The 22685-nt window shown below is 43.2% G+C and overlaps 1 protein-coding gene across 1 annotated transcript in view; it reads right to left on the bottom strand.

Moving 5' to 3' along the window:
• LOC124556271 (nicolin-1-like) overlaps nucleotides 1-22685 on the bottom strand; it is a 136856-nt gene that overhangs the window by 33421 nt on the left and 80750 nt on the right. Inside the window, exon 4 of the mRNA XM_047130256.1 lies at nucleotides 4461-4628. Coding sequence (XP_046986212.1) covers nucleotides 4461-4628 — 168 coding nt within the window. The remainder of the gene's footprint in view (nucleotides 1-4460; nucleotides 4629-22685) is intronic.

Below are 22685 nucleotides of genomic sequence, written 5' to 3' on the forward strand. Positions count from 1 at the left end.
ACCGCTGTCCAGGGCATCTTCAGACACGTCTTCTTGATTGCTCTTTGGAGCTCATTTTGGAGCAGGATTCATCACTGAAGACAATTCTACTCCAGTTACTGAAATTCTGTGTTGAAAACGTGTCTGGAGAGGCCCTAAACAGTGCTGGGATACCAGAGTGTCTATCGCCTGCCACATGTCCCGACAGCCAGCAGTGATGCTCCGGGGTGCCGTTTCTTTCCATAGCAGGACCCCTTTGGTTGTCATACGTGTTATCCTTATAACACAGCGGTACTTTGACGATATGCTATGTCCAGTTTTGTTGCCCTTCGTGGCAAACCATTCTGGCTTCACATTTTAGATAGATAATGCCCGTCTACACTCAGCGTGGGTTTCTACTGCTTGTCTTCGTGCTTACCAAACCCTACCTTGGTCAACAAGGATGTAGGATCTCTCCCCAGCTGAGAACGTTTGGAGCATTATGGGCAGTACCCTCCAATCAGCTCGGGATTTTGCCGATCTAAAGCGCCAGTTGGACAGAATTTTGCACGATATCCTTCAGGAGGACATACAACAACTCGGTCAATCCATGCCAAGTAGAATAACTGCTTGCATAAGGGCCAGAAGAGAACCAACGCGTTATTGTCTTGCTCAATTTGTGAATCTATTTCTCTTGAATAAATCATTCAGTTTTTCTGAAGTTGTTATCATTTGTTTGGTTCAAATGGCTCTGAGCACTATGGGACTTAACATCTGAGGTCATCAGTTACCTAGAACTTAGAACCACTTAAACCTAACTAACCTAAGGACACCACACACATCCATGCCCAAGGCAGGATTCGAACCTGCAACCGTAGCGGTCGTGCGGTTCCAGACTGTAGCGCCTAGAGCCGCTCGGCCACCCCGGCCGGCTATCATTTGTTTGTCTTTGCATGTAAATCACCTCTGTCGATTCCGATTTTCGTCTTATTCGTTTTTTTTATTTTTTTTCTTAGAGAGTAATTATTCACATTTTCGTGATTAGCAACAGCTTTTGAGGCCAATTGCGTTCAGGAACACATTTAAAATCTTGATCTGAGTCGTAGTTATGCACATAATCCTCGGATTTGTACGAATCGTCCCTGAAATGCATTATCCTGGCACAAACACAACACACGTTACTACTGCTGGCAGCTATGTTTTGGCACTCATCATTGTTTCAGACATACATCCACAGCTGCCACTAGCGAGAGACTGCTACCATTTATCGGTTTATCGCGGAAATATCAGTTAATATAAAAAAAAGCACAACATGTACCAAGCTTTACATGCAGTAACTGTTTCTCATATACTGTCCCTTACCGTTGTTTACAGCCGAGATCTCAACTGAAGGGCTTATTTCAATAGTGATACAAGTCCATTTTTGTTCATTGTGAGATACAGAGTCCTAAAGTTAAATGAGCGCTGAAAAATATGCAGTTGAGGTACCAGAAATATTCAAGCATATGGCTTCTTGCTAGAGATGAACCTTTCATTCTGTTTGTTTGGATCATTAATTTCAGAATCATTATAGGCAGAAAAGTGGAGGTAATGGACTTGTACCACAACTGAAATAAGCCCTTCAATTATGCTGCTGTATTCCTGCCTTCTGCTGGGCATTTTTCTACTGCCTTCTTTCACCACTCAATTGAAGTAAGTATGTTTTCCGTTCCGCAACATTTTTTTGTAGGTACGTTCCTTGTACATACATACGTCTGTCCAACTTCGGTGATTGCCCTTTTCAGAGATGTCCATTCCTTATCAGCTGAACTACCTGTTGTGGTATTCACTATCACGTTATCTAAAGCCTGAGAGAACTTGAAAAGCTACTCATTACTCAGCACTTCAGTATCCCACTTCTTTCTACATGGGTTCTTCTGGACAAGTCTCTTAAACTTGAGTCTGCTATTACAGTTCTTAAATTAATTGCATGACACATGTTGTTGAGGAATTTTCGGATGAATATTTTTCAGATATTATATTTCTCTGGATTACAATTTCTTGAATTTTATGCCAAACTGATGTATGGAGTACTGATGTTAACCAATTTATTGTTATTATTATTATTATTAAAATCATAGGTGCCGGTGGCACATTAGAGGTGAGGGTGACCGCAATGGTAACAAACCTCTCGATCCAGAATCGAATCCTGACTCTGCCCCTGGATAACAAACAATTTTAGATCATTGAACAAAGAAAGCAAGACTACAAAAAGGTGGATGACAATTAGTGAATAAAGAAAAAGTATCGCTGAATAAAGACAAACAGCAACTAAATAAGGAAAAGCAATCGCAAAATAAGGATGCCGGCCGTTGTGGCCGAGCGGTTCTAGGCGCTTCAGTCCGGACAGTACGGAAGCGCGCTGCTGCTACGGTGGCAGGTTCGAATCCTGTCTCGGGCATGGATGTGTGTGATGTCCTTAGGTTAATTAAGTTTAAGTAGTTCTACGTCTAGGGGATTGATGACCTCAGATGTTAAGTCTCATAGTGCTTAGAGCCATTTGAATCCTTTTTGAAAACAAGGAAAACGATTGTCAAACAACGGCAAATGATCTCCTAACAAATAAAATAGATCACCATGAAAAGAAAGAATTTGTTAAACACAGAAAATATAAAAGATCGTTGTACATCAGAAGATCGGTAGGTAAACGATTGTTCAAATTTGGATAAGAGGTTAAGCAAATGTATGCTTTCAACAAAAAATAATGCTATTTGGAAGTGACCCCAGTCACTAGACTCAACTATATTACTACCTACCGGTACAGTATGTGAAAGTGAGGCAACACGCAATTCGAAACAGGTGACAGGCAAAAACAGCAGTGACAAAACTAGAGGAACGAAAGGCTGAATTTAATTTTCTCATTAATATTAAAGTTGTTGTTAATCTGACTATTTTCTCACCTACCTTTGCCCTTGAGATCTCTCAGCGCTTGCACATGTGTAGATCAAATTTTGTAAGAGATCCTGCAAGTGTCCTTCGAAATGTTGTAATTATAAGGCAAGATCTACATTTACATGATTACTCTGCAATTCAAAATCAAGTGCCTGACAGAGGATTCATCGAACCACCTTCAAGTTATTTCTCTACAGTTCCACTCACGAACAGTGCTCGAGAAATACGAACAATTAAATCTTTCTGTGCGAGCTCTTATTTCTCTTATTTTATTATAATAATCATTTCTCCCTATATAGGTGAGTGCGAACAAAATATTTTCACGCATTGAAGAGAAAGCTGGTGCATGAAATTTCGTGAGAAGGTCCTGCCGCAGCTAAAAACGCCTTTATTTTGACGACTGCTTACCCCAATTCGTGTATCATATCCGTGGCACTCTCTCCCCTATTCCACGATAGTACAAACCGAGCTGCCCTTCTTTGAACTTTTCTATCTCCTCCGTCAATGCTATCTGATGCTGGTACCTCACCGCACAGCAGTACTCCAGATGAAAGGGGACAAGCGTATTATAAGCAGTTTCTTTAATGGAACTGTTACATTTTCAAAGTATTTTGCCAATATATCACAGTCTTTGGTTCGCTTTCTCCACAAAATTATCTATGTGATCGTTCCAGTTATCGTAACTATTATCTTTAAATACTGAGCTAAGTTTACAGCCATTACATTTGTGTGATTTATTGTGTATGTGGATGCCCTTCATAATTTAGCTTCAACTGTCAGTTTTTGCACCATACAGATATCTAGTCCAAATCATATTGCAGTTCGTTTTGATCACCTGATGACTTTACAAGGTGGTAAATGACAGCATCATCTGCAAACAATCTGAGAGGACTGCTCAGATTGCCACCTAAATCATTTATGTGGATCAGGAACAGCAGAGGCCCTATAGCACGCCCTTTGGGAACGCTAGATATTACTTCTGTTTTACTCAATGACTTTTTCACCACTATTCCCTTGAACTCAAATGTCAGACACGATGGCTGTTGTTCTTTCTACTTGGCTACTGACAGTGCATATCCAGAAATCAGATTTTTATTTCAGTAGAAATGAGACTTGTGTCTTAAAGCATTTCAGGTAATTATCGGAATGAACCTCCCAACAGAGTGAAACTGCCTCCAGAACATGATTCTAGTCCAGACTGTTACTTTTTGTTGGGCGAACAGCAGAAATCTGGTTTCAAGCTACACTCCAGTAAATAGTTTCATTCTGCCGGTATCAGAAATACTAACTTCAGAACCGCCTCACTATAGAGTGAAATTTTCATTCTGAAAAAGAGTTGGATGTTCCCTCTACATAGTCGCAGTTGATTCTCTAGCCATTCTAATTGAAACTAGATTGTTCCTCTATCCCTAATAACCTTCCTGTTGAGGGAAGATGAACGCTAACAACAAAAGTCGTTAGTTACTCGATAGACTTAGCATTAAACATTAGCTCCTAGCGTTGAAAATAAGTGTCCTACTAGTCAGTAACAGGGATTACATCTATATTCATTCAACGATGAGTTTGTGTACCTTGATGTATGCAGAGCTTCCAGTGGAAGTCTTCTGAATAGGCCGAGGTCCACGCCGGGGAGGATCCCGGAAAACATTCAACTCTTCAACATGGAAGGTCCTCCATACTGGAGATGGCTGACGCAAGACGAGTCGCAATGCCAGTAAGTTATTCCACTCCAGTAAGCTCTGAAACATCCATTGTACACAGACTTTGACATTATCCATGAGACGAAAGTAATGACCTACAATGTAGAAGCTACAGGCAATCGGACTGTGTACACAAAACTATAAGTTGTAAGTCTGACTTTATAATATTTGGGATTTCCCCACTTGATTTAGGAATTATCAAAGAAAAAACTTAATTATAGTCCTTAACAACTCTTTCAGTTCAAACTTCGAGATTTTCCCTTGAGCTATGACACTATGATAAGTCAATAAATAAAAATGTAAAGCTAATTATGTGGGGATTTCAGTATTAACGTTTTGACTCATTCTAGGAGGTAAAGAATGTTAATGATTCTAAGGGAGTCTTGCAAATGTACCAATGTTGCAAACAAAATATTTAAAGGTGTGGGTTCAGTGGCAATGCCAACATTTAATTCCTGTCTCAAAGGGTTGAGATAGGTACGAAGTTTACAATACACACAAGCTGAACGAAACATGTAATAAATTTCTAGTCATCTTTTTCTTTGATAACTTTTTGTCATTAAAAATCGCAAATACAAAAGCAGCAGGCTACCTGATAATTAATCAGTGTCTGCAATTAATGGCATCAAAATATCATGTAGAACGAAATGGAAGACATATCATAGTATAAAGGGGGTGACTGCCCAGTTACAGGCTTTTACAACAGACAACATTAAAAAGTGCTGACGAATATCATCAGATGGGCTAAAACAATACATTACAGCAAGAGAATATGTAGCTCTCAGAGCAAAGTTAAAAGCCTTTTACACTGACGGAAATGGAAAGTATTACAACATGAAGTACCAGCTTGATATTTATCACACTTCGTGGAGATACTTTGTGGCTGTGGTCGTCTAGCGGATAGCACGCTGGACTCTGTCCCTGACCGTCCTACGTTCAGGCTCGGATGAGCGTGGGGATTTTTTTTTTTTTTTTTTTTTTTTTGAGCTAGACACCCTCCGCCTTGTACTTCCGCGGCGAATGAAGGCTGCGCTCTTCCCGCAATCCGGCCAAACCCATATCACGGATTGTACGCTGCAGACTACCTTACCTTTACCTGTGGAGATGTTCACCACATGACGTGTATTAAATGACTGAACTTTAATTGCTTTCGGAACTGATACTCATTATAAACATCAATATGGAGTTTCACACCCATGCGCAAGAATACACGATTGTATTCATTGCAGTGTGGAAGAAACGCGCCTCCGAATGTTATTTTGAGGAATTACTTGCCACTGCGAAACAGATTCACATATTGTGACTATGCACTGACGTCGGCTGCATGCGACACATGAACATTTGTGCCGGACCGGGACTCGAAACCGAATCTCCCGCTTATCGCCAGTGGAAGTAAGTAGGAATATAAAAAAAAGGGAGGAAGGTTTATCTGTTTAGCAAGAGTAATAGGAGGCAGATTTCAGACTACCTAACAGATCAAAACGAAAATTTCTGTTCCGACACTGACAATGTTGAGTGTTTATGAAAAAAGTTCAAGGCAATCGTAAAATGCGTTTTAGACAGGTACGTGCTGATTAAAACTGTGAGGGACGGGAAAAACCCACCGTGGTTCAACAACAAAGTTAGGAAACTACTGCAAAAGCAAAGAGAGCTTCACTGCAAATTTAAACGCAGCCAAAACCTCTCAGACAAACAGAAGCTAAACGATGTCAAAGTTAGCGTAAGGAGGGCTATGCGTGAAGCGTTCACTGAATTCGAAAGTAAAATTCTATGTACCGACTTGACAGAAAACCCTAGGAAGTTCTGGTCTTACGTTAAATCAGTAAGTGGATCGAAACAGCATATCCAGACACTCTGAGATGAAAATGGCATTGAAACAGAGGATGACACGCGTAAAGCTGAAATACTAAACACCTTTTTCCAAACCTGTTTCACAGAGGAAGACCGCACTGCAGTTCCTTCTCTAAATCCTCGCACGAACGAAAAAATGGCTGACATCGAAATAAGTGTCCAAGGAATAGAAAAGCAACTGAAATCACTCAACAGAGGAAAGTCCACTGGACCTGACGTGATACCAATTCGATTCTACACAGAGTACGCGAAAGAACTTGCCCCCCTTCTAAAACAGCCGTGTACCGAAAGTCTCTAGAGGAACGGAAGGTTCCAAATGATTGGAAAAGAGCACAGGTAGTTCCAGTTTTCAAGAAGGGTCGTCGAGCAGATGCGCAAAACTATAGGCCTATATCTCTGACATCGATCTGCTGTAGAATTTTAGAGCATGTTTTTTGCTCGCGTATCATGTCATTTCTGGAAACGCAGAATCTACTCTGTAGGAATCAACATGGATTCCGGAAACAGCGATCGTGTGAGACCCAACTCGCTTTATTTGTTTATGAGACCCAGAAAATATTAGATACAGGCTCCCAGGTAGATGCCATTTTCCTTGACTTCCGGAAGGCGTTCGATACAGATCCGCAGTGTCGCGGGATAAACAAAGTAAGAGCCTACGGAATATCAGACCAGCTGTGTGGCTGGATTGAAGAGTTCTTAGCAAACAGAACACAGCATGTTGTTCTCAATGGAGAGACGTCTACAGACGTTAAAGTATTGCTCATCAGTGTGGGATCCGTACCAGATCGGTTTGACGGAGGAGATAGAGAAGATCCAAAGAAGAGCGGCGCGTTTCGTCACAGGGTTATTTGGTAACCGTGATAGCGTTACGGAGATGTTTAATAAACTCAAGTGGCAGACTCTGCAAGAGAGGCCCTCTGCATCGCGGTGTAGCTTGCTCGCCAGGTTTCGAGAGGGTGCGTTTCTGGATGAGGTATCGAATATATTGCTTCCCCCTACTTATACCTCCCGAGGAGATCACGAATGTAAAATTAGAGAGATTAGAGCGCGCACGGAGGCTTTCAGACAGTCGTTCTACCCGCGAACCATACGCGACTGGAACAGGAAAGGGAGGTAATGACAGTGGCACGTAAAGTGCCCTCCGCCACACACCGTTGGGTGGCTTGCGGAATATAAATGTAGATGTAGATGTAGAACCTCTGGCGTGCCACAGGGGAGTGTTACGGGACCATTGCTTTACACAATATATATAAATGGCCTAGTAGATAGTGTCGGAAGTTCCATGCGGCTTTTCGCAGATGATGCTGTAGTATACAGAAAAGTTGCACCATTAGAAAATTGCAGTGAAATGCAGGAAGATCTGCAGCGGTTAGGCACTTGGTGCAGGGAGTGGCGACTGACCCTTAACATAGACAAATGTAATGTATTGCGAATACATAGAAAGAAGGATCTTTTACTGTATGATTATATGGTAGCGGAACAAACACTGGTAGCTGTTACTTCTGTAAAATATCTGGGAGAATGCGTACGGAACGATTTGAAGTGGAATGATCATATAAAATTAATTGTTGGTAAGGCGGGTGCCAGGTTGAGATTCATTGGGAGAGTCCTTAGAAAATGTAGTCCATCAGCAAAGGAGGTGGCTTACAAAACACTCGTTCGACCTATACTTGAGTATTGCTCATCAGTGTGGGATCCGTACCAGGTCAGGTTGACAGAGGAGATAGAGAAGATCCAAAGAAAAGCGGCGCGTTTCGGCACAGGGTTATTTGGTAAGCGTAATAGCGTTACGGAGATGTTTAGCAAACTAAAGTGGCAGACTCTGCAAGGGAGGCGCTCTGCATCGCGGTGTAGCTTGCTGTCCAGGTTTCAAGAGGGTGTGTTTCTGGATGAGGTATCGAATATATTGCTTCCCCCTATTTATACCTGCCTAGGAGATCACGAATGTAAGATTAGAGAGATTCGAGTGCGCACGGAGGCTTTCCGGCAGTCGTTCTTCCCGCGAGCCATACGCGACTGGAACAGGAAAGGGAGGTTATGACAGTGGCACGTAAAGTGTCCTCCGCCACACACCGTTGGGTGGCTTGCGGAGTGTAAATGTAGAATGTAGATGTAGATGAACCACTTCGGCTATCCGATGACGCCTTCACACCCATTCAAACTTCCATATGTCACGTTGTCACAAGTCTTGTGTTCACAGAATTCATGTCCCGCAAACGATGAGAAATATACTCTAAAACAGATAAAATGTTGCACCATGAAAGAATTATACGAATGGGACGGAAATCGGCAGATATGATGAAAATGTACAGACAAAAAATAAAAAAAGATGAAACTTCATGGCAGACTAAAACTGTTTTAATCTTCCAGGAAGTTTCACATCAGCGCACACTCCGCTGCAGAGTGAAAATTTCATTTTGGAAACGTCCCCCAGGCTGTGGCTAAGCCATGTCTCCGCAATATCCTTTCTTCGAGGAGTGCTAGTTCTGCATGGTTCGCTGAAGAGCCTCTGTGAAGTTTGGAAGGTAGGAGACGAGGTACTGGCAGAATTGAAGCTGCGACGACGGGTCGTGAGTCGTGCTTGGGTAGTTCAGATGGTAGAGCACTTGCCCGCGGAAGGCAAAGGTGCCGAGTTCGAGTCTCGGTTCCGCATCTGCCAGGAAGTTTCATATCAGCGCACACTCCGCTGCAGAGTGAAAATCTCATTCTGAAAATAAAGATGATTACAATTTCAGGAAAAATGGATGATTTATTCAAGAGAAAGTGCTCCACAAACTAAGCGGGTCAGTAACGCGTTGGTCCATCTCCGACCCTAACGCAATCAGTTATTCGGCTTGTCATTGATTGACAGAATTGTTAGACGTCCTCCCGAAGAATATCGTGCCAAATTCTGTCCAATTGGCTCGTTAGATCGTCAAAATTCTGAGATACTCAGAGGGCCCCACTCATATTCCAGACGTTCTCTACGCGAGAGAGATCCGGCGATCTCGCTGGTCAAGGTAGCGTTTGGCAAGCACGAAGACAAGTAGTAGAAACTCTCTACATATGTGGGTGGTAATTATTTTGCTGAAATCTAAGACCAGCATGGTCTCCCACGAAGGGCAACAAAACGGGGCATATAATATCGTCGACGTGCCGTTGTGCTGTGAGGGTGCCGCGGGTGACAACCAAAGGCGTCCTGCTATGAAAAGAAACGCCACCCCAGACCATCACGCATAGTCGGGCCGTATGTAGGGCGATAGTCGCGTTGTTACCCCACCGCTGTCCAGGGCGTCCCCAGACACACCTTCGGCCTGGCATTTCATTGACTGGAATAGAATTGTCTTCAGTGATGCGTCCCGCTTCGAACTGAGCCTCGATTACCAGTGAAGATGACGTGTTGGAGACGACCTGGACAGCGGTAGGATACCAACATGTCGCTCGCCTTACGGCTCAACAACCCCTTTGGTTGTCATCTACGGCACCCTTACAGCACAGCGGTAAGTCCACGATGTTTTATGCCCGTTTTGATGCCCTTCTTTGCAAGCCATCCTGGACTTACGTCTCAGCAAGGTAATGCCCGTTCGCACACCGCGAGAGTTTCTACTGCTTGTCTTCATGCTTGCCAAACCTTACCTTGGTCATCAAGGTTTCCGGATCTCTCCCTAATTGAGAGTGTTTAGAGCATTATTGGCGGGCCGTCCAAACATATCGGGATTTTGGCGATCTAATGGGTCAATTGGACAAAATTTGGTACGATATCCTTCAGGAGGACATTCAACAACTCTGTCAATCAATGTCAAGCCGAAAAACTGCTTGCACAGGGGCCAAGGTGGACCAACGTGTTATTGACCTGCTCAGTTTTTGAAGTTCTTTGTCTTGAATAAATCATCCAACTTTTTCTAAAATTATAATCATTTGTTTGTCTGTACATGTACATCACGTCTACCGATTTCCGTCCAGTTCCGATAATTCCTTCGCGGTGTGGTTTGTTTTTTCAATTCATTTTTTATTTCCTTTAGACATGCATGCACGCACGTCTGTAGGGAATCTGCCACTCTTTGGCAGATACACTATGCAGTCCCAGCTGACTGAAACCTCATTTCTACTGTGTGATTTCATTCGTTTTCTTTTCTATCCGTAACCAATAAGAATTATATGTCTTAATGTGTTGTTTAATAAGTTTAATAAGTCACAGCTGCAAAATACTAACGCGAATTCTTTACAGACGAATGGGAAAACTGGTAGAAGCCGACCTCGGGGAAGATCAGTTTGGATTCCGTAGAAATATTAGAACATGTGAGGCAATACTGACCCTACGACTCACCTTAAGAAGATAGAATAAGGAAAGGCAAACCTACGTTTCTAGCATTTGTAGACTTAGAGAAACCTTTTGACAATGTTGACTAGAATGCTCTCTTTCAAATTCTGAAGGTGGCGGGGGTAAAATACAGGGAGCGAAAGGCTATTTACAATTTGTACAGAAACCAGAAGGCAATTATAAGAGTCGAGGGACATGAAAGGGAAGCAGCGGTTGGGAAGGGAGTGAGACAGGGTTGTAGCCTATCCCCAATGTTATTCAATCTGTATATTGAGCAAGCAGTAAAGGAAACAAAAGAAAAATTCGGAGTAGGTATTAAAATCCACGGAGAAGAAATAAAAACTTTGAGGTTCGCCGATGACATTGTAATTCTGTCAGAGGCAGCAAAGGACTTGGAAGAGCAGTTGAACGGAATGGACAGTGTTTTGAAATGAGGGTATAAGATGAACATCAACAAAAGCAAAACGAGGATAATGGAATGTAGTCGAATTAAGTCGGGCGTTGCTGAGGAAATTAGATTAGGAAATGAGACACTTAAAGCAGTAAAGGAGTTTTGCTATTTGGGGAGCAAAATAACTGATGATGGTCGAAGTAGAGAGGATATAAAATGTAGACTGGCAATGGGAAGGAAAGCGTTTCTGAAGAAGAGAAATTTGTTAACTTCGAGTATATATTTAAGTGTCAGGAAGTAGTTTCTGAAAGTATTTGTATGGAGTGTAGCCATGCATGGAAGTGAAACGTGGTCGATAAATAGTTTGGGCAAGAAGAGAATAGAAGCTTTCGAAATGTGGTGCTATAGAAGAATGCTGAAGATTAGATGGGTAGATCACATAACTATTGACGAGGTATTGATAGAATTGGGGAGAAGACAAATTTGTGGCACAACTTGATTAGAAGAAGGGATCGGTTGGTAGGACATGTTCTGAGGCATCAAGGGATCACCAATTTAGTATTTGAGGGCAGCGTGGAGGGTAAAATCCGTAGAGGGAGACCAAGAGATGAATACACTAAGCAGATTCAGAAGGATGTAGGTTACGGTTGGTACTGGGAGATCAAGGAGCTTGCACAGGATAGAGTAGCATGGAGAGCTGCATCAAACCAGTTTCAGGACTGAAGACCACAACAACAACAATGTGTTGTATGAGCTATTACTGTGTACGAAGTTTAATGGTGTAAGAATTACTCACCGATTTTGGCGTACCTGATTTGTGACATAGCAACATCGAGAGGAAAGTCTGCATTAGGGCATTTAAAATTTTCCTTGAACTTTTGTAGCTTCTCGACTATATCAGAAAATATAGTAGTAAATTTGAGTGTAAAATCGCATATAATTAGTTGGAAAGTGTTGCATTGTATTGTATGTTAACCGGGGACCTAGAAACGTCGGAGAGGCTCCGTCCCCGCCGCAGCCGCAGTGGTCCACAACCCCACGACGACTACCGCAGTCGACTTTACCCCTCCACCGTCCCAGACCGAATCCAGGGTTATTGCGCGGTTCGGCCCTCGGTGGACTCCCCAGGGAACGTCTCACACCAGACGAGTGTAACCCCTATGTTTGCGTGGTAGAGTAATGGTGGTGTACGCGTACGTGGAGAACTTGTTTGGCAGCAATCGCCGACATAGTGTAACTGAGGTGGAATAAGGGGAAGCAGCCCGCATTCGCCGAGGGAGATGGTAAACCGCCTAAAAACCATCTACCGACTGGCCGGTTCACCGGATCTCGACACAAATCCGCCGGGCGGATTCGTGCCGGGGACCAGGCGCTCCTTGGTGCCCGGAAAGCCGTGCGTTAGACCGCACGGCCAACCGGGCGGGCAGTTGGAAAGTAAATAAATACTTCACATGAAAAATTGTAAAAGGTGAAGTTATCTGAAATCTATGGAAACGAAGTCTACATGAAGCTGAGTTTTGATTTTGGTAATTATGTTGTCTGTCGTTAAGAGAGTTTGGTAAGATTGTGGCATATAGAGGCAAGCGAAAAATTTTTGTTATTATTCGAAGGAGACGTGAGGAGGTGGTTTGATGCACATGCCAGAAATCTGTGTAATGGGGTCAGTAGGCTGATGAAAGAAAATGAAGGAATGAAGAAATAACGTCACTACGCTGACGAAAGAAAGTGGAGAGGTATATGTTAGGAGATTTATACTTATTTCCCTCATGTCTCGAGAAAGTGCTTTAAGAACGCGTGCCGGCCGGTGTGGCCGAGCGGTTCTAGGGACTTTAGTCTGGAACCGCGCGACCGCTACGGTCGCAGGTTCGAATCCTGCCTCGGGCATGGATGTGTGTGATGTCCTTAGGTTAGTTAGTTTTAAGTAGTTCTAAGTTCTAGGGGACTGATGACCTCCGCAGTTAAGTCCCATAGTGCTCAGAGCCATTTGAACCATAAGAAAGCGTATACTTGCGATAAGGCAAAAGGTCAGTAAAGATGTAGGAACTGACAACCATGGACAGTAATATGGGCGGATAAATTGGTTTAAGGAATATAGATTATTGAGACATGCAGGTATAACAAACACAGATTTTGGTAAAGTTATTGGAAATGCAAAATAGCTACTGGCAAAGAAATGACTTTCGTTTTAATCTAGATCGTATTCTAATTAAGCCACGCAACGATACATGGTCCAATCACATTAATGTGACCACCTGTCAGAAACCTGAATAACCACCGTTTGCAGCGCTGACCGTTATGAGACGTTCGGGAAGAGAGTCAATGATGTTCTGGAAGGTATGTGGAGCCACGCGACTCCAGTGCCGAGGCCAGCTGCGCCAGGTTTCTGGGTTGACGATCCACAGTCCGTACAATCCCACAGATTCTCGACTGGATTTTAATCCGGGGAGGGGGGGGGGGGTTGATGACCAGGGGAGTGGAGTCAACTTTTGTGCCCTTAGAACACCCCTGCTGGTAGCTGTCATCGTACCGAGGAAAAACAGGCTGCGTGTAGAGGTTAACATGGCGCCCAAGGATAGATGTATACTCTTGTCGATCCATCGTGCCTTGCAAAACGACGAGATCACCTACAGAATGCCACGGAAACATTCCCCAGACCATAACACTTACAGGCTGTTTACTTTCAGATGTTTTACACCGCACATGTTAACGCCCATCTGTCCAATGGAGCATAAAACGTGGTTCATCAGAAAATGTCAGTCGACGTCCAGTTGCGGTACTGGCATGCGAATTCCAGTCTTCATTGCCGATGACCAGCAGTCAGCGTGGGTGCATGGACCAGGCGCCTACAGTGGAAGCCCATATACAGCAATGTTTGCTGAATGGTCGTTGAGGAGACGCTGTTCGTAGCCCCTCGGTTAGTTGCTCAACAGTTGCACGTTTATTCGCCCGTACACATCTCCGCAGCCGTCCTTTATCCCTGTCACCTATGGTCCATGGTGCATCACAGTTGTCTCTGCACCTGTTTTGGTTTACGTCAATTGGTCATACATGCTATGCCTTAACTGCTGCGGCACGCGAACGGTTTACAAACTTAGCCTTTACAGAGATCTTTCCGAACTTCACCTGAAAGCCAAATATCGTACCCATCTGAACGTCAGATAAATCGCTCCATTTCTGCATTACGACAACGATGACACTGTTTTCCACTGACATGCTTTATGTACTCCCCACTGCTAGTGCTGCCACCTGCCATCTGTGAATGGTTATTGTACATAGGTGATTGTCACATTAATGTGAGTGGACCGCGTCCAAGCTCACAGGAAATAGTCTACTTTCCGATATGATGTAATAATATAACACAAACTAGCTAATACATGACGAAGTAAAATACGGTCAAGGACATATCAAAAGACAAGCAAAAAATATGTAAAGAACAGAATTCGCGACTCAAATCCTGTAACAAAATAAAAATATAGATGGCAAATAATAGCGTTGTGCATTTTGAGAATGATGCACTGTCAGTTATAGCCTTGAGGGGAAAAAAGGAAAGGTAATTTTACTGGTAAAAAGAAGCACATTTTCTGTTAACATCTATTTTTATTACCTAAATACGAGAACAAGCAGGTTTTAAATTTATTTTGTCGTCCGTTACGATAGTAAGAGAAGAAAAGCTGAGGCTATGTTATCTGTTTTTCAGGGACATAGAGGCTTCGCGTATCTGCAGCCTATGAGCTCTATGGAGAAATGCAGCTATGAGAACACCAGCCAAAGTACCTCCTCCCCTTTTCCTGGTGATGGGACAATCTGTTTTTAACAATCGATTGGTCAGTAGGTTGTTTGTTCGTTCAGTCGGTTTTTTCAGTCGAATGAAACAACTGAAAGAAACGAATAAAACTAGACTCAGCGGCCATGTCAGCATATGAATGTTTTCACTCACTCACCGTGTTTGAGTGGTTTCATTCACCGAGAGACAACCGACTTAAACAAGTCTCCGCCGGTTGCGGCCCTTACATAAATATTTTCACTCACTCATCGGTTTTGAGTGGTTTTATTTACATACTTTTTCAGCCCTTCTGGTTATACATGAAACATGTCTAGGGTTGACAACTTTTTTAGAGACAGATAAAGTGTCTTATTTCAAAGAGATGTGAATAAATATTATATTTCTAAAAATAAAGTGCATTCAAAATGTATGTACTTACTTACTGAAATTGGAATTTTCGTACTTGTGGCATTAAATATCAATTTTTCGTTGATTTTAAAAGCTTAATCTGTGTTGTTGCACTGTACATTTGTGTATATATAAATGAGCAATCACTTTTTAACACATTTTCATTAGTTCGATTTCTTCCCCGCTTTTTTTTTCAGTGCAAATTTTGTAATTGATTCCGATAAGCTATGGACCAGAAACTTTCAACTTAGCTCAGAAGTTGATGTCAAGGCAATATTAGCTCGCTTTCTTTTCTGGTGTGTGACGGAGAGTAGGTACTTGGTGTACCACTGCTATTTCCCTGCTTTCTTGTTCCAGTCGCTAACGTTTCGCACTTAAGAACGATTGCTGCTAAGCTTCCCTGTCAGCTCGATTCTCTATAGTATTTATATTCGCGATCCTCCCGCGAGATATTCCTGCGACGAAGAAATACACTGATTGACTCATCTGAAGACAAACTGAAATAAACCTGAAGTTTACCTGATGTCCTGCTGTAATCTCATCAAAATGTTTGAAACCAGCTGAAAAATTTCACACACAGAAGACTAAAAATCAGAAAATAACTATTTAAATGGAAAACATTTATCATATAACTTGGTTTTAAAAAACAGACTAATAAATATTAAATACTCTCCCTTAGCCTGATATAGATTCCTAACGCCATACAGATAGTCCTGAAAATTTATGCTTTTTAATTTTTAATATTTATGAGACTATGTGTAAAACTGAAAACGTGGGGTGTACTTATGTAGCTGGTGATGTAGTTATCTGTACAGAATATTTACCTTCCACACAAATAAAAAGCTGAATATTCAAATCCCCATCCAGGGCTGCAATACGTTCGTATATCCCCGAATTGGTCCTAGTTGTCATGGCGTATGAGGCATGCTGGAGGGATTTTTGTACAACTGTCCATGGTAAATCTGGATCTTTTTTCGTGCCTGTGAAAATTCGATTGATTGGAAATAGATTGTAACAAACCTCAGTTAAAATAGATTGAAAAAGGACCTAACTATAGATTGTTTCTTCGTTTTAGTCGATTAAAAACGCAGCGGCAAGCAACCTTAGCCGCTCTCCTATGCGTATACAGGCATAAGGTTGTTGAAGAATACAGATATGCTGAAGAAAATTGACTGCATTGACAGATACTATATGCATGCTCGCACCCCATCATCTTAGAAGGTACCAATAAAACATAAATTAATGTACTTTTTGTAAAAAACTTTAAGTGATAATTTCATTTATTGCTGTCAGTTCACACTTTTTTGTAATAGCAAAATTGGTTACTGCGTCCCGAATTTGGCTGCAGAAAATAAGGTCACCTTAACACACTGCACTCTGTTTAGCAACTACTAGAACGTTAGGTGTATATGAACGTTATGTCACATACCGCGCTTTTCTACCTCTTCCCATTTCTGAAATATTTGTGATCAAACTTGTAAAGGAAATTTTGGAACACCTCGTATTTTCCATTCTTCTTTATTGAGGCAATGTGAAGCCGCCGACAATGGGCGATCGCATACACCACGACGCCGCCCGCTTGCCAGACAACTGAATGTCTTAAATGGCATTTGCCTTCTACTCGATGAGCTGCATAAAACTGATTTCATTTACGTTCAAAAATGGTTCAAATGGCTCTGAGCACTATGGGACTTAACATCTGAGGTCATTAGTCCCCCAGATTTAGAACTACTTAAACCTAAGTAACATAAGGACATCACACACATCCATGCCCGAGGTAGGATTCGAACCTGCGACCATAACAGCAGCGCGGTTCCGGACTGAAGTGCCTAGAACCGCTCGGCCACAACGGCTGACTCATTTACGTTCATTTTCCTTACTGAAAATTAGTAATACGTCTGAATATGAACGTCTCTATAATGCGCTTAAAAGAAATCCTTGTTACTCTCTTGTGTAATTACATGTGTTGATCGGTAGGAGGCGCGCATCCACTGGCATTGTTAGCATTGAAACGCAAACAAGAAAACATTCCCCCTCTTGTGTTCCCGGTCCCCGTGGAACATCGTGACTATCAGCATACTTATCGTCTACAGATTGCTTATGTCCAGGAAAATAATCCGATTTGACCCACATGTTTGGAATTTTCGAAGTTTTTGTCTGGGGTCGGCAATTTAAGTGATGGTATGCCCACCCCTGTGATACGTCAAGTTAACTAGTTACACGTTTATGGCACCTGGAACAATTTAATCCACAACAGTATAAGAAACAGTTTTAAATGACGAAAAGAGAAATTACTCCATTCAGTTCACAGTAAAGTAGCATGTATACAGATTATGTTAACTTTGGCATACTCCTGGGATACGGCTTCACTGGACGACCCTCTATCAGTGTAATGTAGCACTGCTTTAGTTCAGCTAGTTAGAGTATTGTTGTCTAGTTTCATTCAGAAAAATGATTGGATACCTCGTTCAGCTAAAACACTAAAGAGCGGTTTCAGTTAAAAGTATCAGTACCTGACAGAAAAACTACTGATTGTTTTCACTTGAAAAGAAAGAATGAATAATTCAGTCAACATGCAAGGCTACAACTGTGTCGAATCTTTTCATTCGATTGCTCCTGCTGACTGCTTTCACTCGAAAAAAAAAAAAAAAAAAAAAAAAAATCCAACTGACAGGTAAGACAACAACCGACTGACACGATTGTTTTTATTCAGTTGCTTCCACATACTAGTTTCATTCAAAAGAATGAATGAGTATTCCGGTCAACTGCACGATTGTTTTCATTCGGTTGCTACCACAGACTGGTTTCCCTCGAAACAATGAATGAGTAGTCCAACCAACTAATTAGATTGTTTTCATTCGGTTGCTGCCACGGACTAGTTTCACATAAAAAAATGAATGAATAATTCAATCGATACATATAACCACAACCGAATGAGCTGATGGTTTTCCAACAACCGAATGAATCAATTGCTTTCATTCGGTTGTTCCCATCACTAACTTTCCCTGGTAACTAATAGAGTGACGAGAAGGACGCTCACCATAGTGATATCACTCCCTCCCCCCACCCCTCGAACCAAAGTGAGTATTGAATGAGAGGCCGTTAGATCGCTCTCCAAATTTCCTACATTGCGACAAATAAATGATTACCAAAATTTGTACTCTTGAAGTGTGTTTTATTTTTGCTTTTCAGGAATATTGACTGAAACAAACTAAAAAACAACAACGAAAGTTATAAATGAAATGCTGAATTTTCCTTATTTATGTATGTGTGTTAATATACTAATATGTTGATTTGTGTCTTGTTACATATATTTGTAGTGTTTTGTGTATAGTAGTAAACATGAGAGGCCGCTAATGATATAAAGAGATGTATGCATAGTTAACCAACAACTGTTCCATTATTGAATTTTATGTTAAAAATTTGATCAAAATTGAAATAAGTGGTAATGTGGCGAAGTAAGCACTGTGGGTGGCTACATAGCAACAGCGGCGAGAGGGTGAGATCAGGATTCCCCATCTATTGGCCCAAGGTCAAGTTGGCTGTGCCTGGCATGCGAACAGGCACTCACGTAAAGATTTACGCAATGAGCCAAATTAAAATTTAGTATTTATATAATAATCAGTACTTTTCCAGATGATATAAACCAATAGCAATGTTACACATTTTGTGTTTCAGTGTGATCCACTGATTAGTTTCCACAGAACACACTTTTTATGAACTTGCAAAAGCACGTAATATTAATTATAGAAAGTTGTAATTTTGGATTTAGGGTCCGTTTTATATGAAAATATACTGTAGAATTTTGTGTGAAGTTAACTCCTTTCTTTCTTGGTTTATTAAGGAAATGTTGATTTTTGCACTAAAATTGGTAAAAACATGATAAGTTAACTAACCTTCAGAAATAAGTTACAATGGTGAAACTACAGAACTATGTTTTACTAGGTAATGATGGACAATTGTGTGACATTGCAGAGGTACACAGGTCACAGTCTGTATTAGGTTCCATCAGAAAAATTCTGAAAGATATAATTTATGAGTCATCCAAGTAAAAATTTTATAAACTATTCACATAATACAGTATTGTTCATAGAAATTTGGGATCGATGTTAATCTTCAACAAACAATAACATGTGAGGTTTTGCTGTTAGAAATGGTGCCCAGTGAGCATCGCTACAAGCGCTTAAGGTGTTCTAACTTCACGGTCCAGTCACATTAATGTGAACACCACCTATGTTCGACGTCAACATGCAATAACCATTCACAGACGGCACTATCACTTGATAGTGTATAAAGAATGTTAGGTGGATGCGGAAAACAGTGCCATCGTAGTCCCAATGCGAAAATGGAGCGATTTATGTGATATCCAGAAGGGCATGATAACTTGCTTTTGGGCCGAAGGTGGAAGCATCTCCGGAAAGTTTAAGTCTGTAAACTGTTCGCGCGCTGCTGTGGTTAAAGCATACCGTACATGGCAAACTGACTTTATCCAAACTGGCACTGAGGCAACTGTGTGAACCAGGGGACATAGATGATAGGGCTGAACAACGGGTGCAGAGATGTGTATGGGCGAATAAACGTACAACTGTTCAGCAACTGACTGTCAAGACAAACCAAGGGGCTACCAACAGTGTCTCCTCAATGACCATTCAGCGAACATTGCTGTGTATGGGCCTCTGCTGCAAGCGCCTGGTTCATGCACCCACGTTAATCGCTGTTTACTGGGAACGAAGTCTGGAATTTGTGAATGGTGTCAGGTGCCATTTTCAGATGAATCACGTTTAATGTTCCATTGGACAGATGGGCGTTGGCACGTATGGTGTAAAACATCTAAAAGTAAGCCGGCCGAAGTGGCCGTGCGGTTAAAGGCGCTGCAGTCTGGAACCGCAGGACCGCTACGGTCGCAGGTTCGAATCCTGCCTCGGGCATGGATGTTTGTGATATCCTTACGTTAGTTAGGTTTAACTAGTTCTAAGTTCTAGGGGACTAATGACCTCAGCAGTTGAGTCCCATAGTGCTCAGAGCCATTTGAACCATTATTTTAATCTAAAAGTAAACATCCTGTATGAGTTATGGTCCTGGGACAGTTTTTGTGGCTTTCCCTAGGTAATCTACTCATTCTGGAAGGCACAAGTATACATCTATCCATGGGGATCATGTCCACCACTGCCTGAATTTGTTTTTCCTCACCACGATAGCTGCTACCAGCTGAACAATGCAATGTACGTGCATGGTTCGAAGAGTAAACCCAGTGGGGAATCTGTGGGACTACCTCGATCAGACCCTTCGCACCTTGGATACTCAACCAAAAAACCTAGCACAGCTGGCCACGGCACTGGAGTCGTCGATACTCAACTGAGAAACCTAGCACAGCTGGCCACAGCCCTGGAGTAGTGGATACTCAACCGAGGAACCTATCAGAGCTGGCCACGGCCCTGGAGTTGTGGATACTCAACCAAGAAACCTAGCACAGCTGGCCATGGCCCTGCAGTCGTGGATTCTCAACCGAGAAAGCTAGCACAGTTTGCCACAGCACTGGAGTTGTGGATTCTCAACCGAGAAACCTAGCTCAGCTGACCACAGGCCTGGAGTCATGGATACTCAACCGAGAAACCTAGCACAGCTGGCCACGGGCCTGGAGTCATGAATATTCAACCGAGAAACCTAGCACTGCTGGCCTCGGCCCTGGAGTCATGGATACTCAACCAAGAAACCTAGCACAGCTGGCCACGGCCCTGGAGTCATGAATACTCAACCGAGAAACCTAGCACAGCTGGCCACGGCCCTGGAGTCGTGGATACTCAACCAAGAAACCTAGCACAGCTGGCCACGGCCCTGGAGTCATGAATACTCAACCGAGAAACTCAGCACAGCTGGCGACGTCCGTGGAGTCGTGGATACTCAACCAAGAAACCTAACGCAGCCTGGCCACGGCCCTGGAGTCATGAATACGCAACCGAGAAACCTAGCACAGCTGGCCACGGCCCTGGCGTCGTGGATTCTCAACCGAGAAAACTAGCACAGCTGGCCACAGCTCTGGAGTTGTGCATACTCAACCAAGAAACCGAGCACAGCTGGCCACGGCCCTGGAGTCATGAATACTCAACCGAGAAACCTAGCACAGCTGGCCACGGCCCTGGAGTCGTGGATACTCAACCAAGAAACCGATCACAGCTGGTCACGGCCCAGGAGTCATGAATACGCAACCGAGAAACCTAGCACAGCAGGCCACGGCCCTGGAGTCGTGGATAATCAACTAAGAAACCTAACACAGCCTGGCCACGGCCCTGGAGTCATGAATACTCAACCGAGAAACCTAGCTCAGCTGGCCATGGCCCTGGAGTCATGAATACGCAATCGAGAAACCTAGCTCAGCTGGCCACGGCCCTGGACTCATGAATACGCAATCGAGAAACCTAGCACAGCTGGCCACGGCCCTGGAGTCATGAATACGCAACTGAGAAACCTAGCAAAGCTGGCCACGGCCCTGGAGTCGTGGATAATCAACTAAGAAACCTAACACAGCCTGGCCACGGCCCTGGAGTCATGGATACGCAACCGAGAAACCTAGCTCAGCCGGCCACAGGCCTGGCGTCATGAATACTCAACCGAGAAACCTAGCACAGCTGGTCCTGGCCCTGGAGTCGTGGTTACTCAGCCAAGAAACCGAGCACAGCTGGCCACGACCCTGGAGTCATGAATAACAACCGAGAAACCTAGCACAGCTGGCCACGGCCCTGGAGTCGTGGATACTCAACCAAGAAACCTAACACAGCCTGGCCACGACCCTGGAGTCATGAATACGCAACCGAGAAACCTAGCTCAGCTGGCCACAGGCCTGGAGTCATGAATACTCAACCGAGAAACCTAGCACAGCTGGCCACAGCCCTGGAGTCGTGGATACTCAACCAAGAAACCGAGCACAGCTGGCCACGGCCCTAGAGTCATGAATACTCAACCGAGAAACCTAGCTCAGCTGGCCACGGGCCTGGAGTCATGAATACTCAACCGAGAAACCTAGCACTGCTGGCCTCGGCCCTGGAGTCATGGATACTCAACCAAGAAACCTAGCACAGCTGGCCACGGCCCTGGAGTCATGAATACTCAACCGAGAAACCTAGCACAGCTGGCCACGGCCCTGGAGTCATGAATACTCAACCGAGAAACTTAGCACAGCTGGCCACGGCCCTGGAGTCATGGATACTCAACGAAGGAACTGAGCACAGCTGGCCACGGCCCTGGAGTCATGAATACTCAACCGAGAAACTTAACACAGCTGGCCACGGCCCTGGAGTCGTGGATACTCAACCAAGAAACCGAGCACAGCTGGCCACAGCCCTGGGGTCATGAATATGCAACCGAGAAACCTAGCACAGCTGACAA

The sequence above is a fragment of the Schistocerca americana genome, chromosome X, assembly GCF_021461395.2.
Source record: "Schistocerca americana isolate TAMUIC-IGC-003095 chromosome X, iqSchAmer2.1, whole genome shotgun sequence".
Classification (NCBI taxonomy): Eukaryota; Metazoa; Arthropoda; class Insecta; order Orthoptera; family Acrididae; genus Schistocerca; species Schistocerca americana.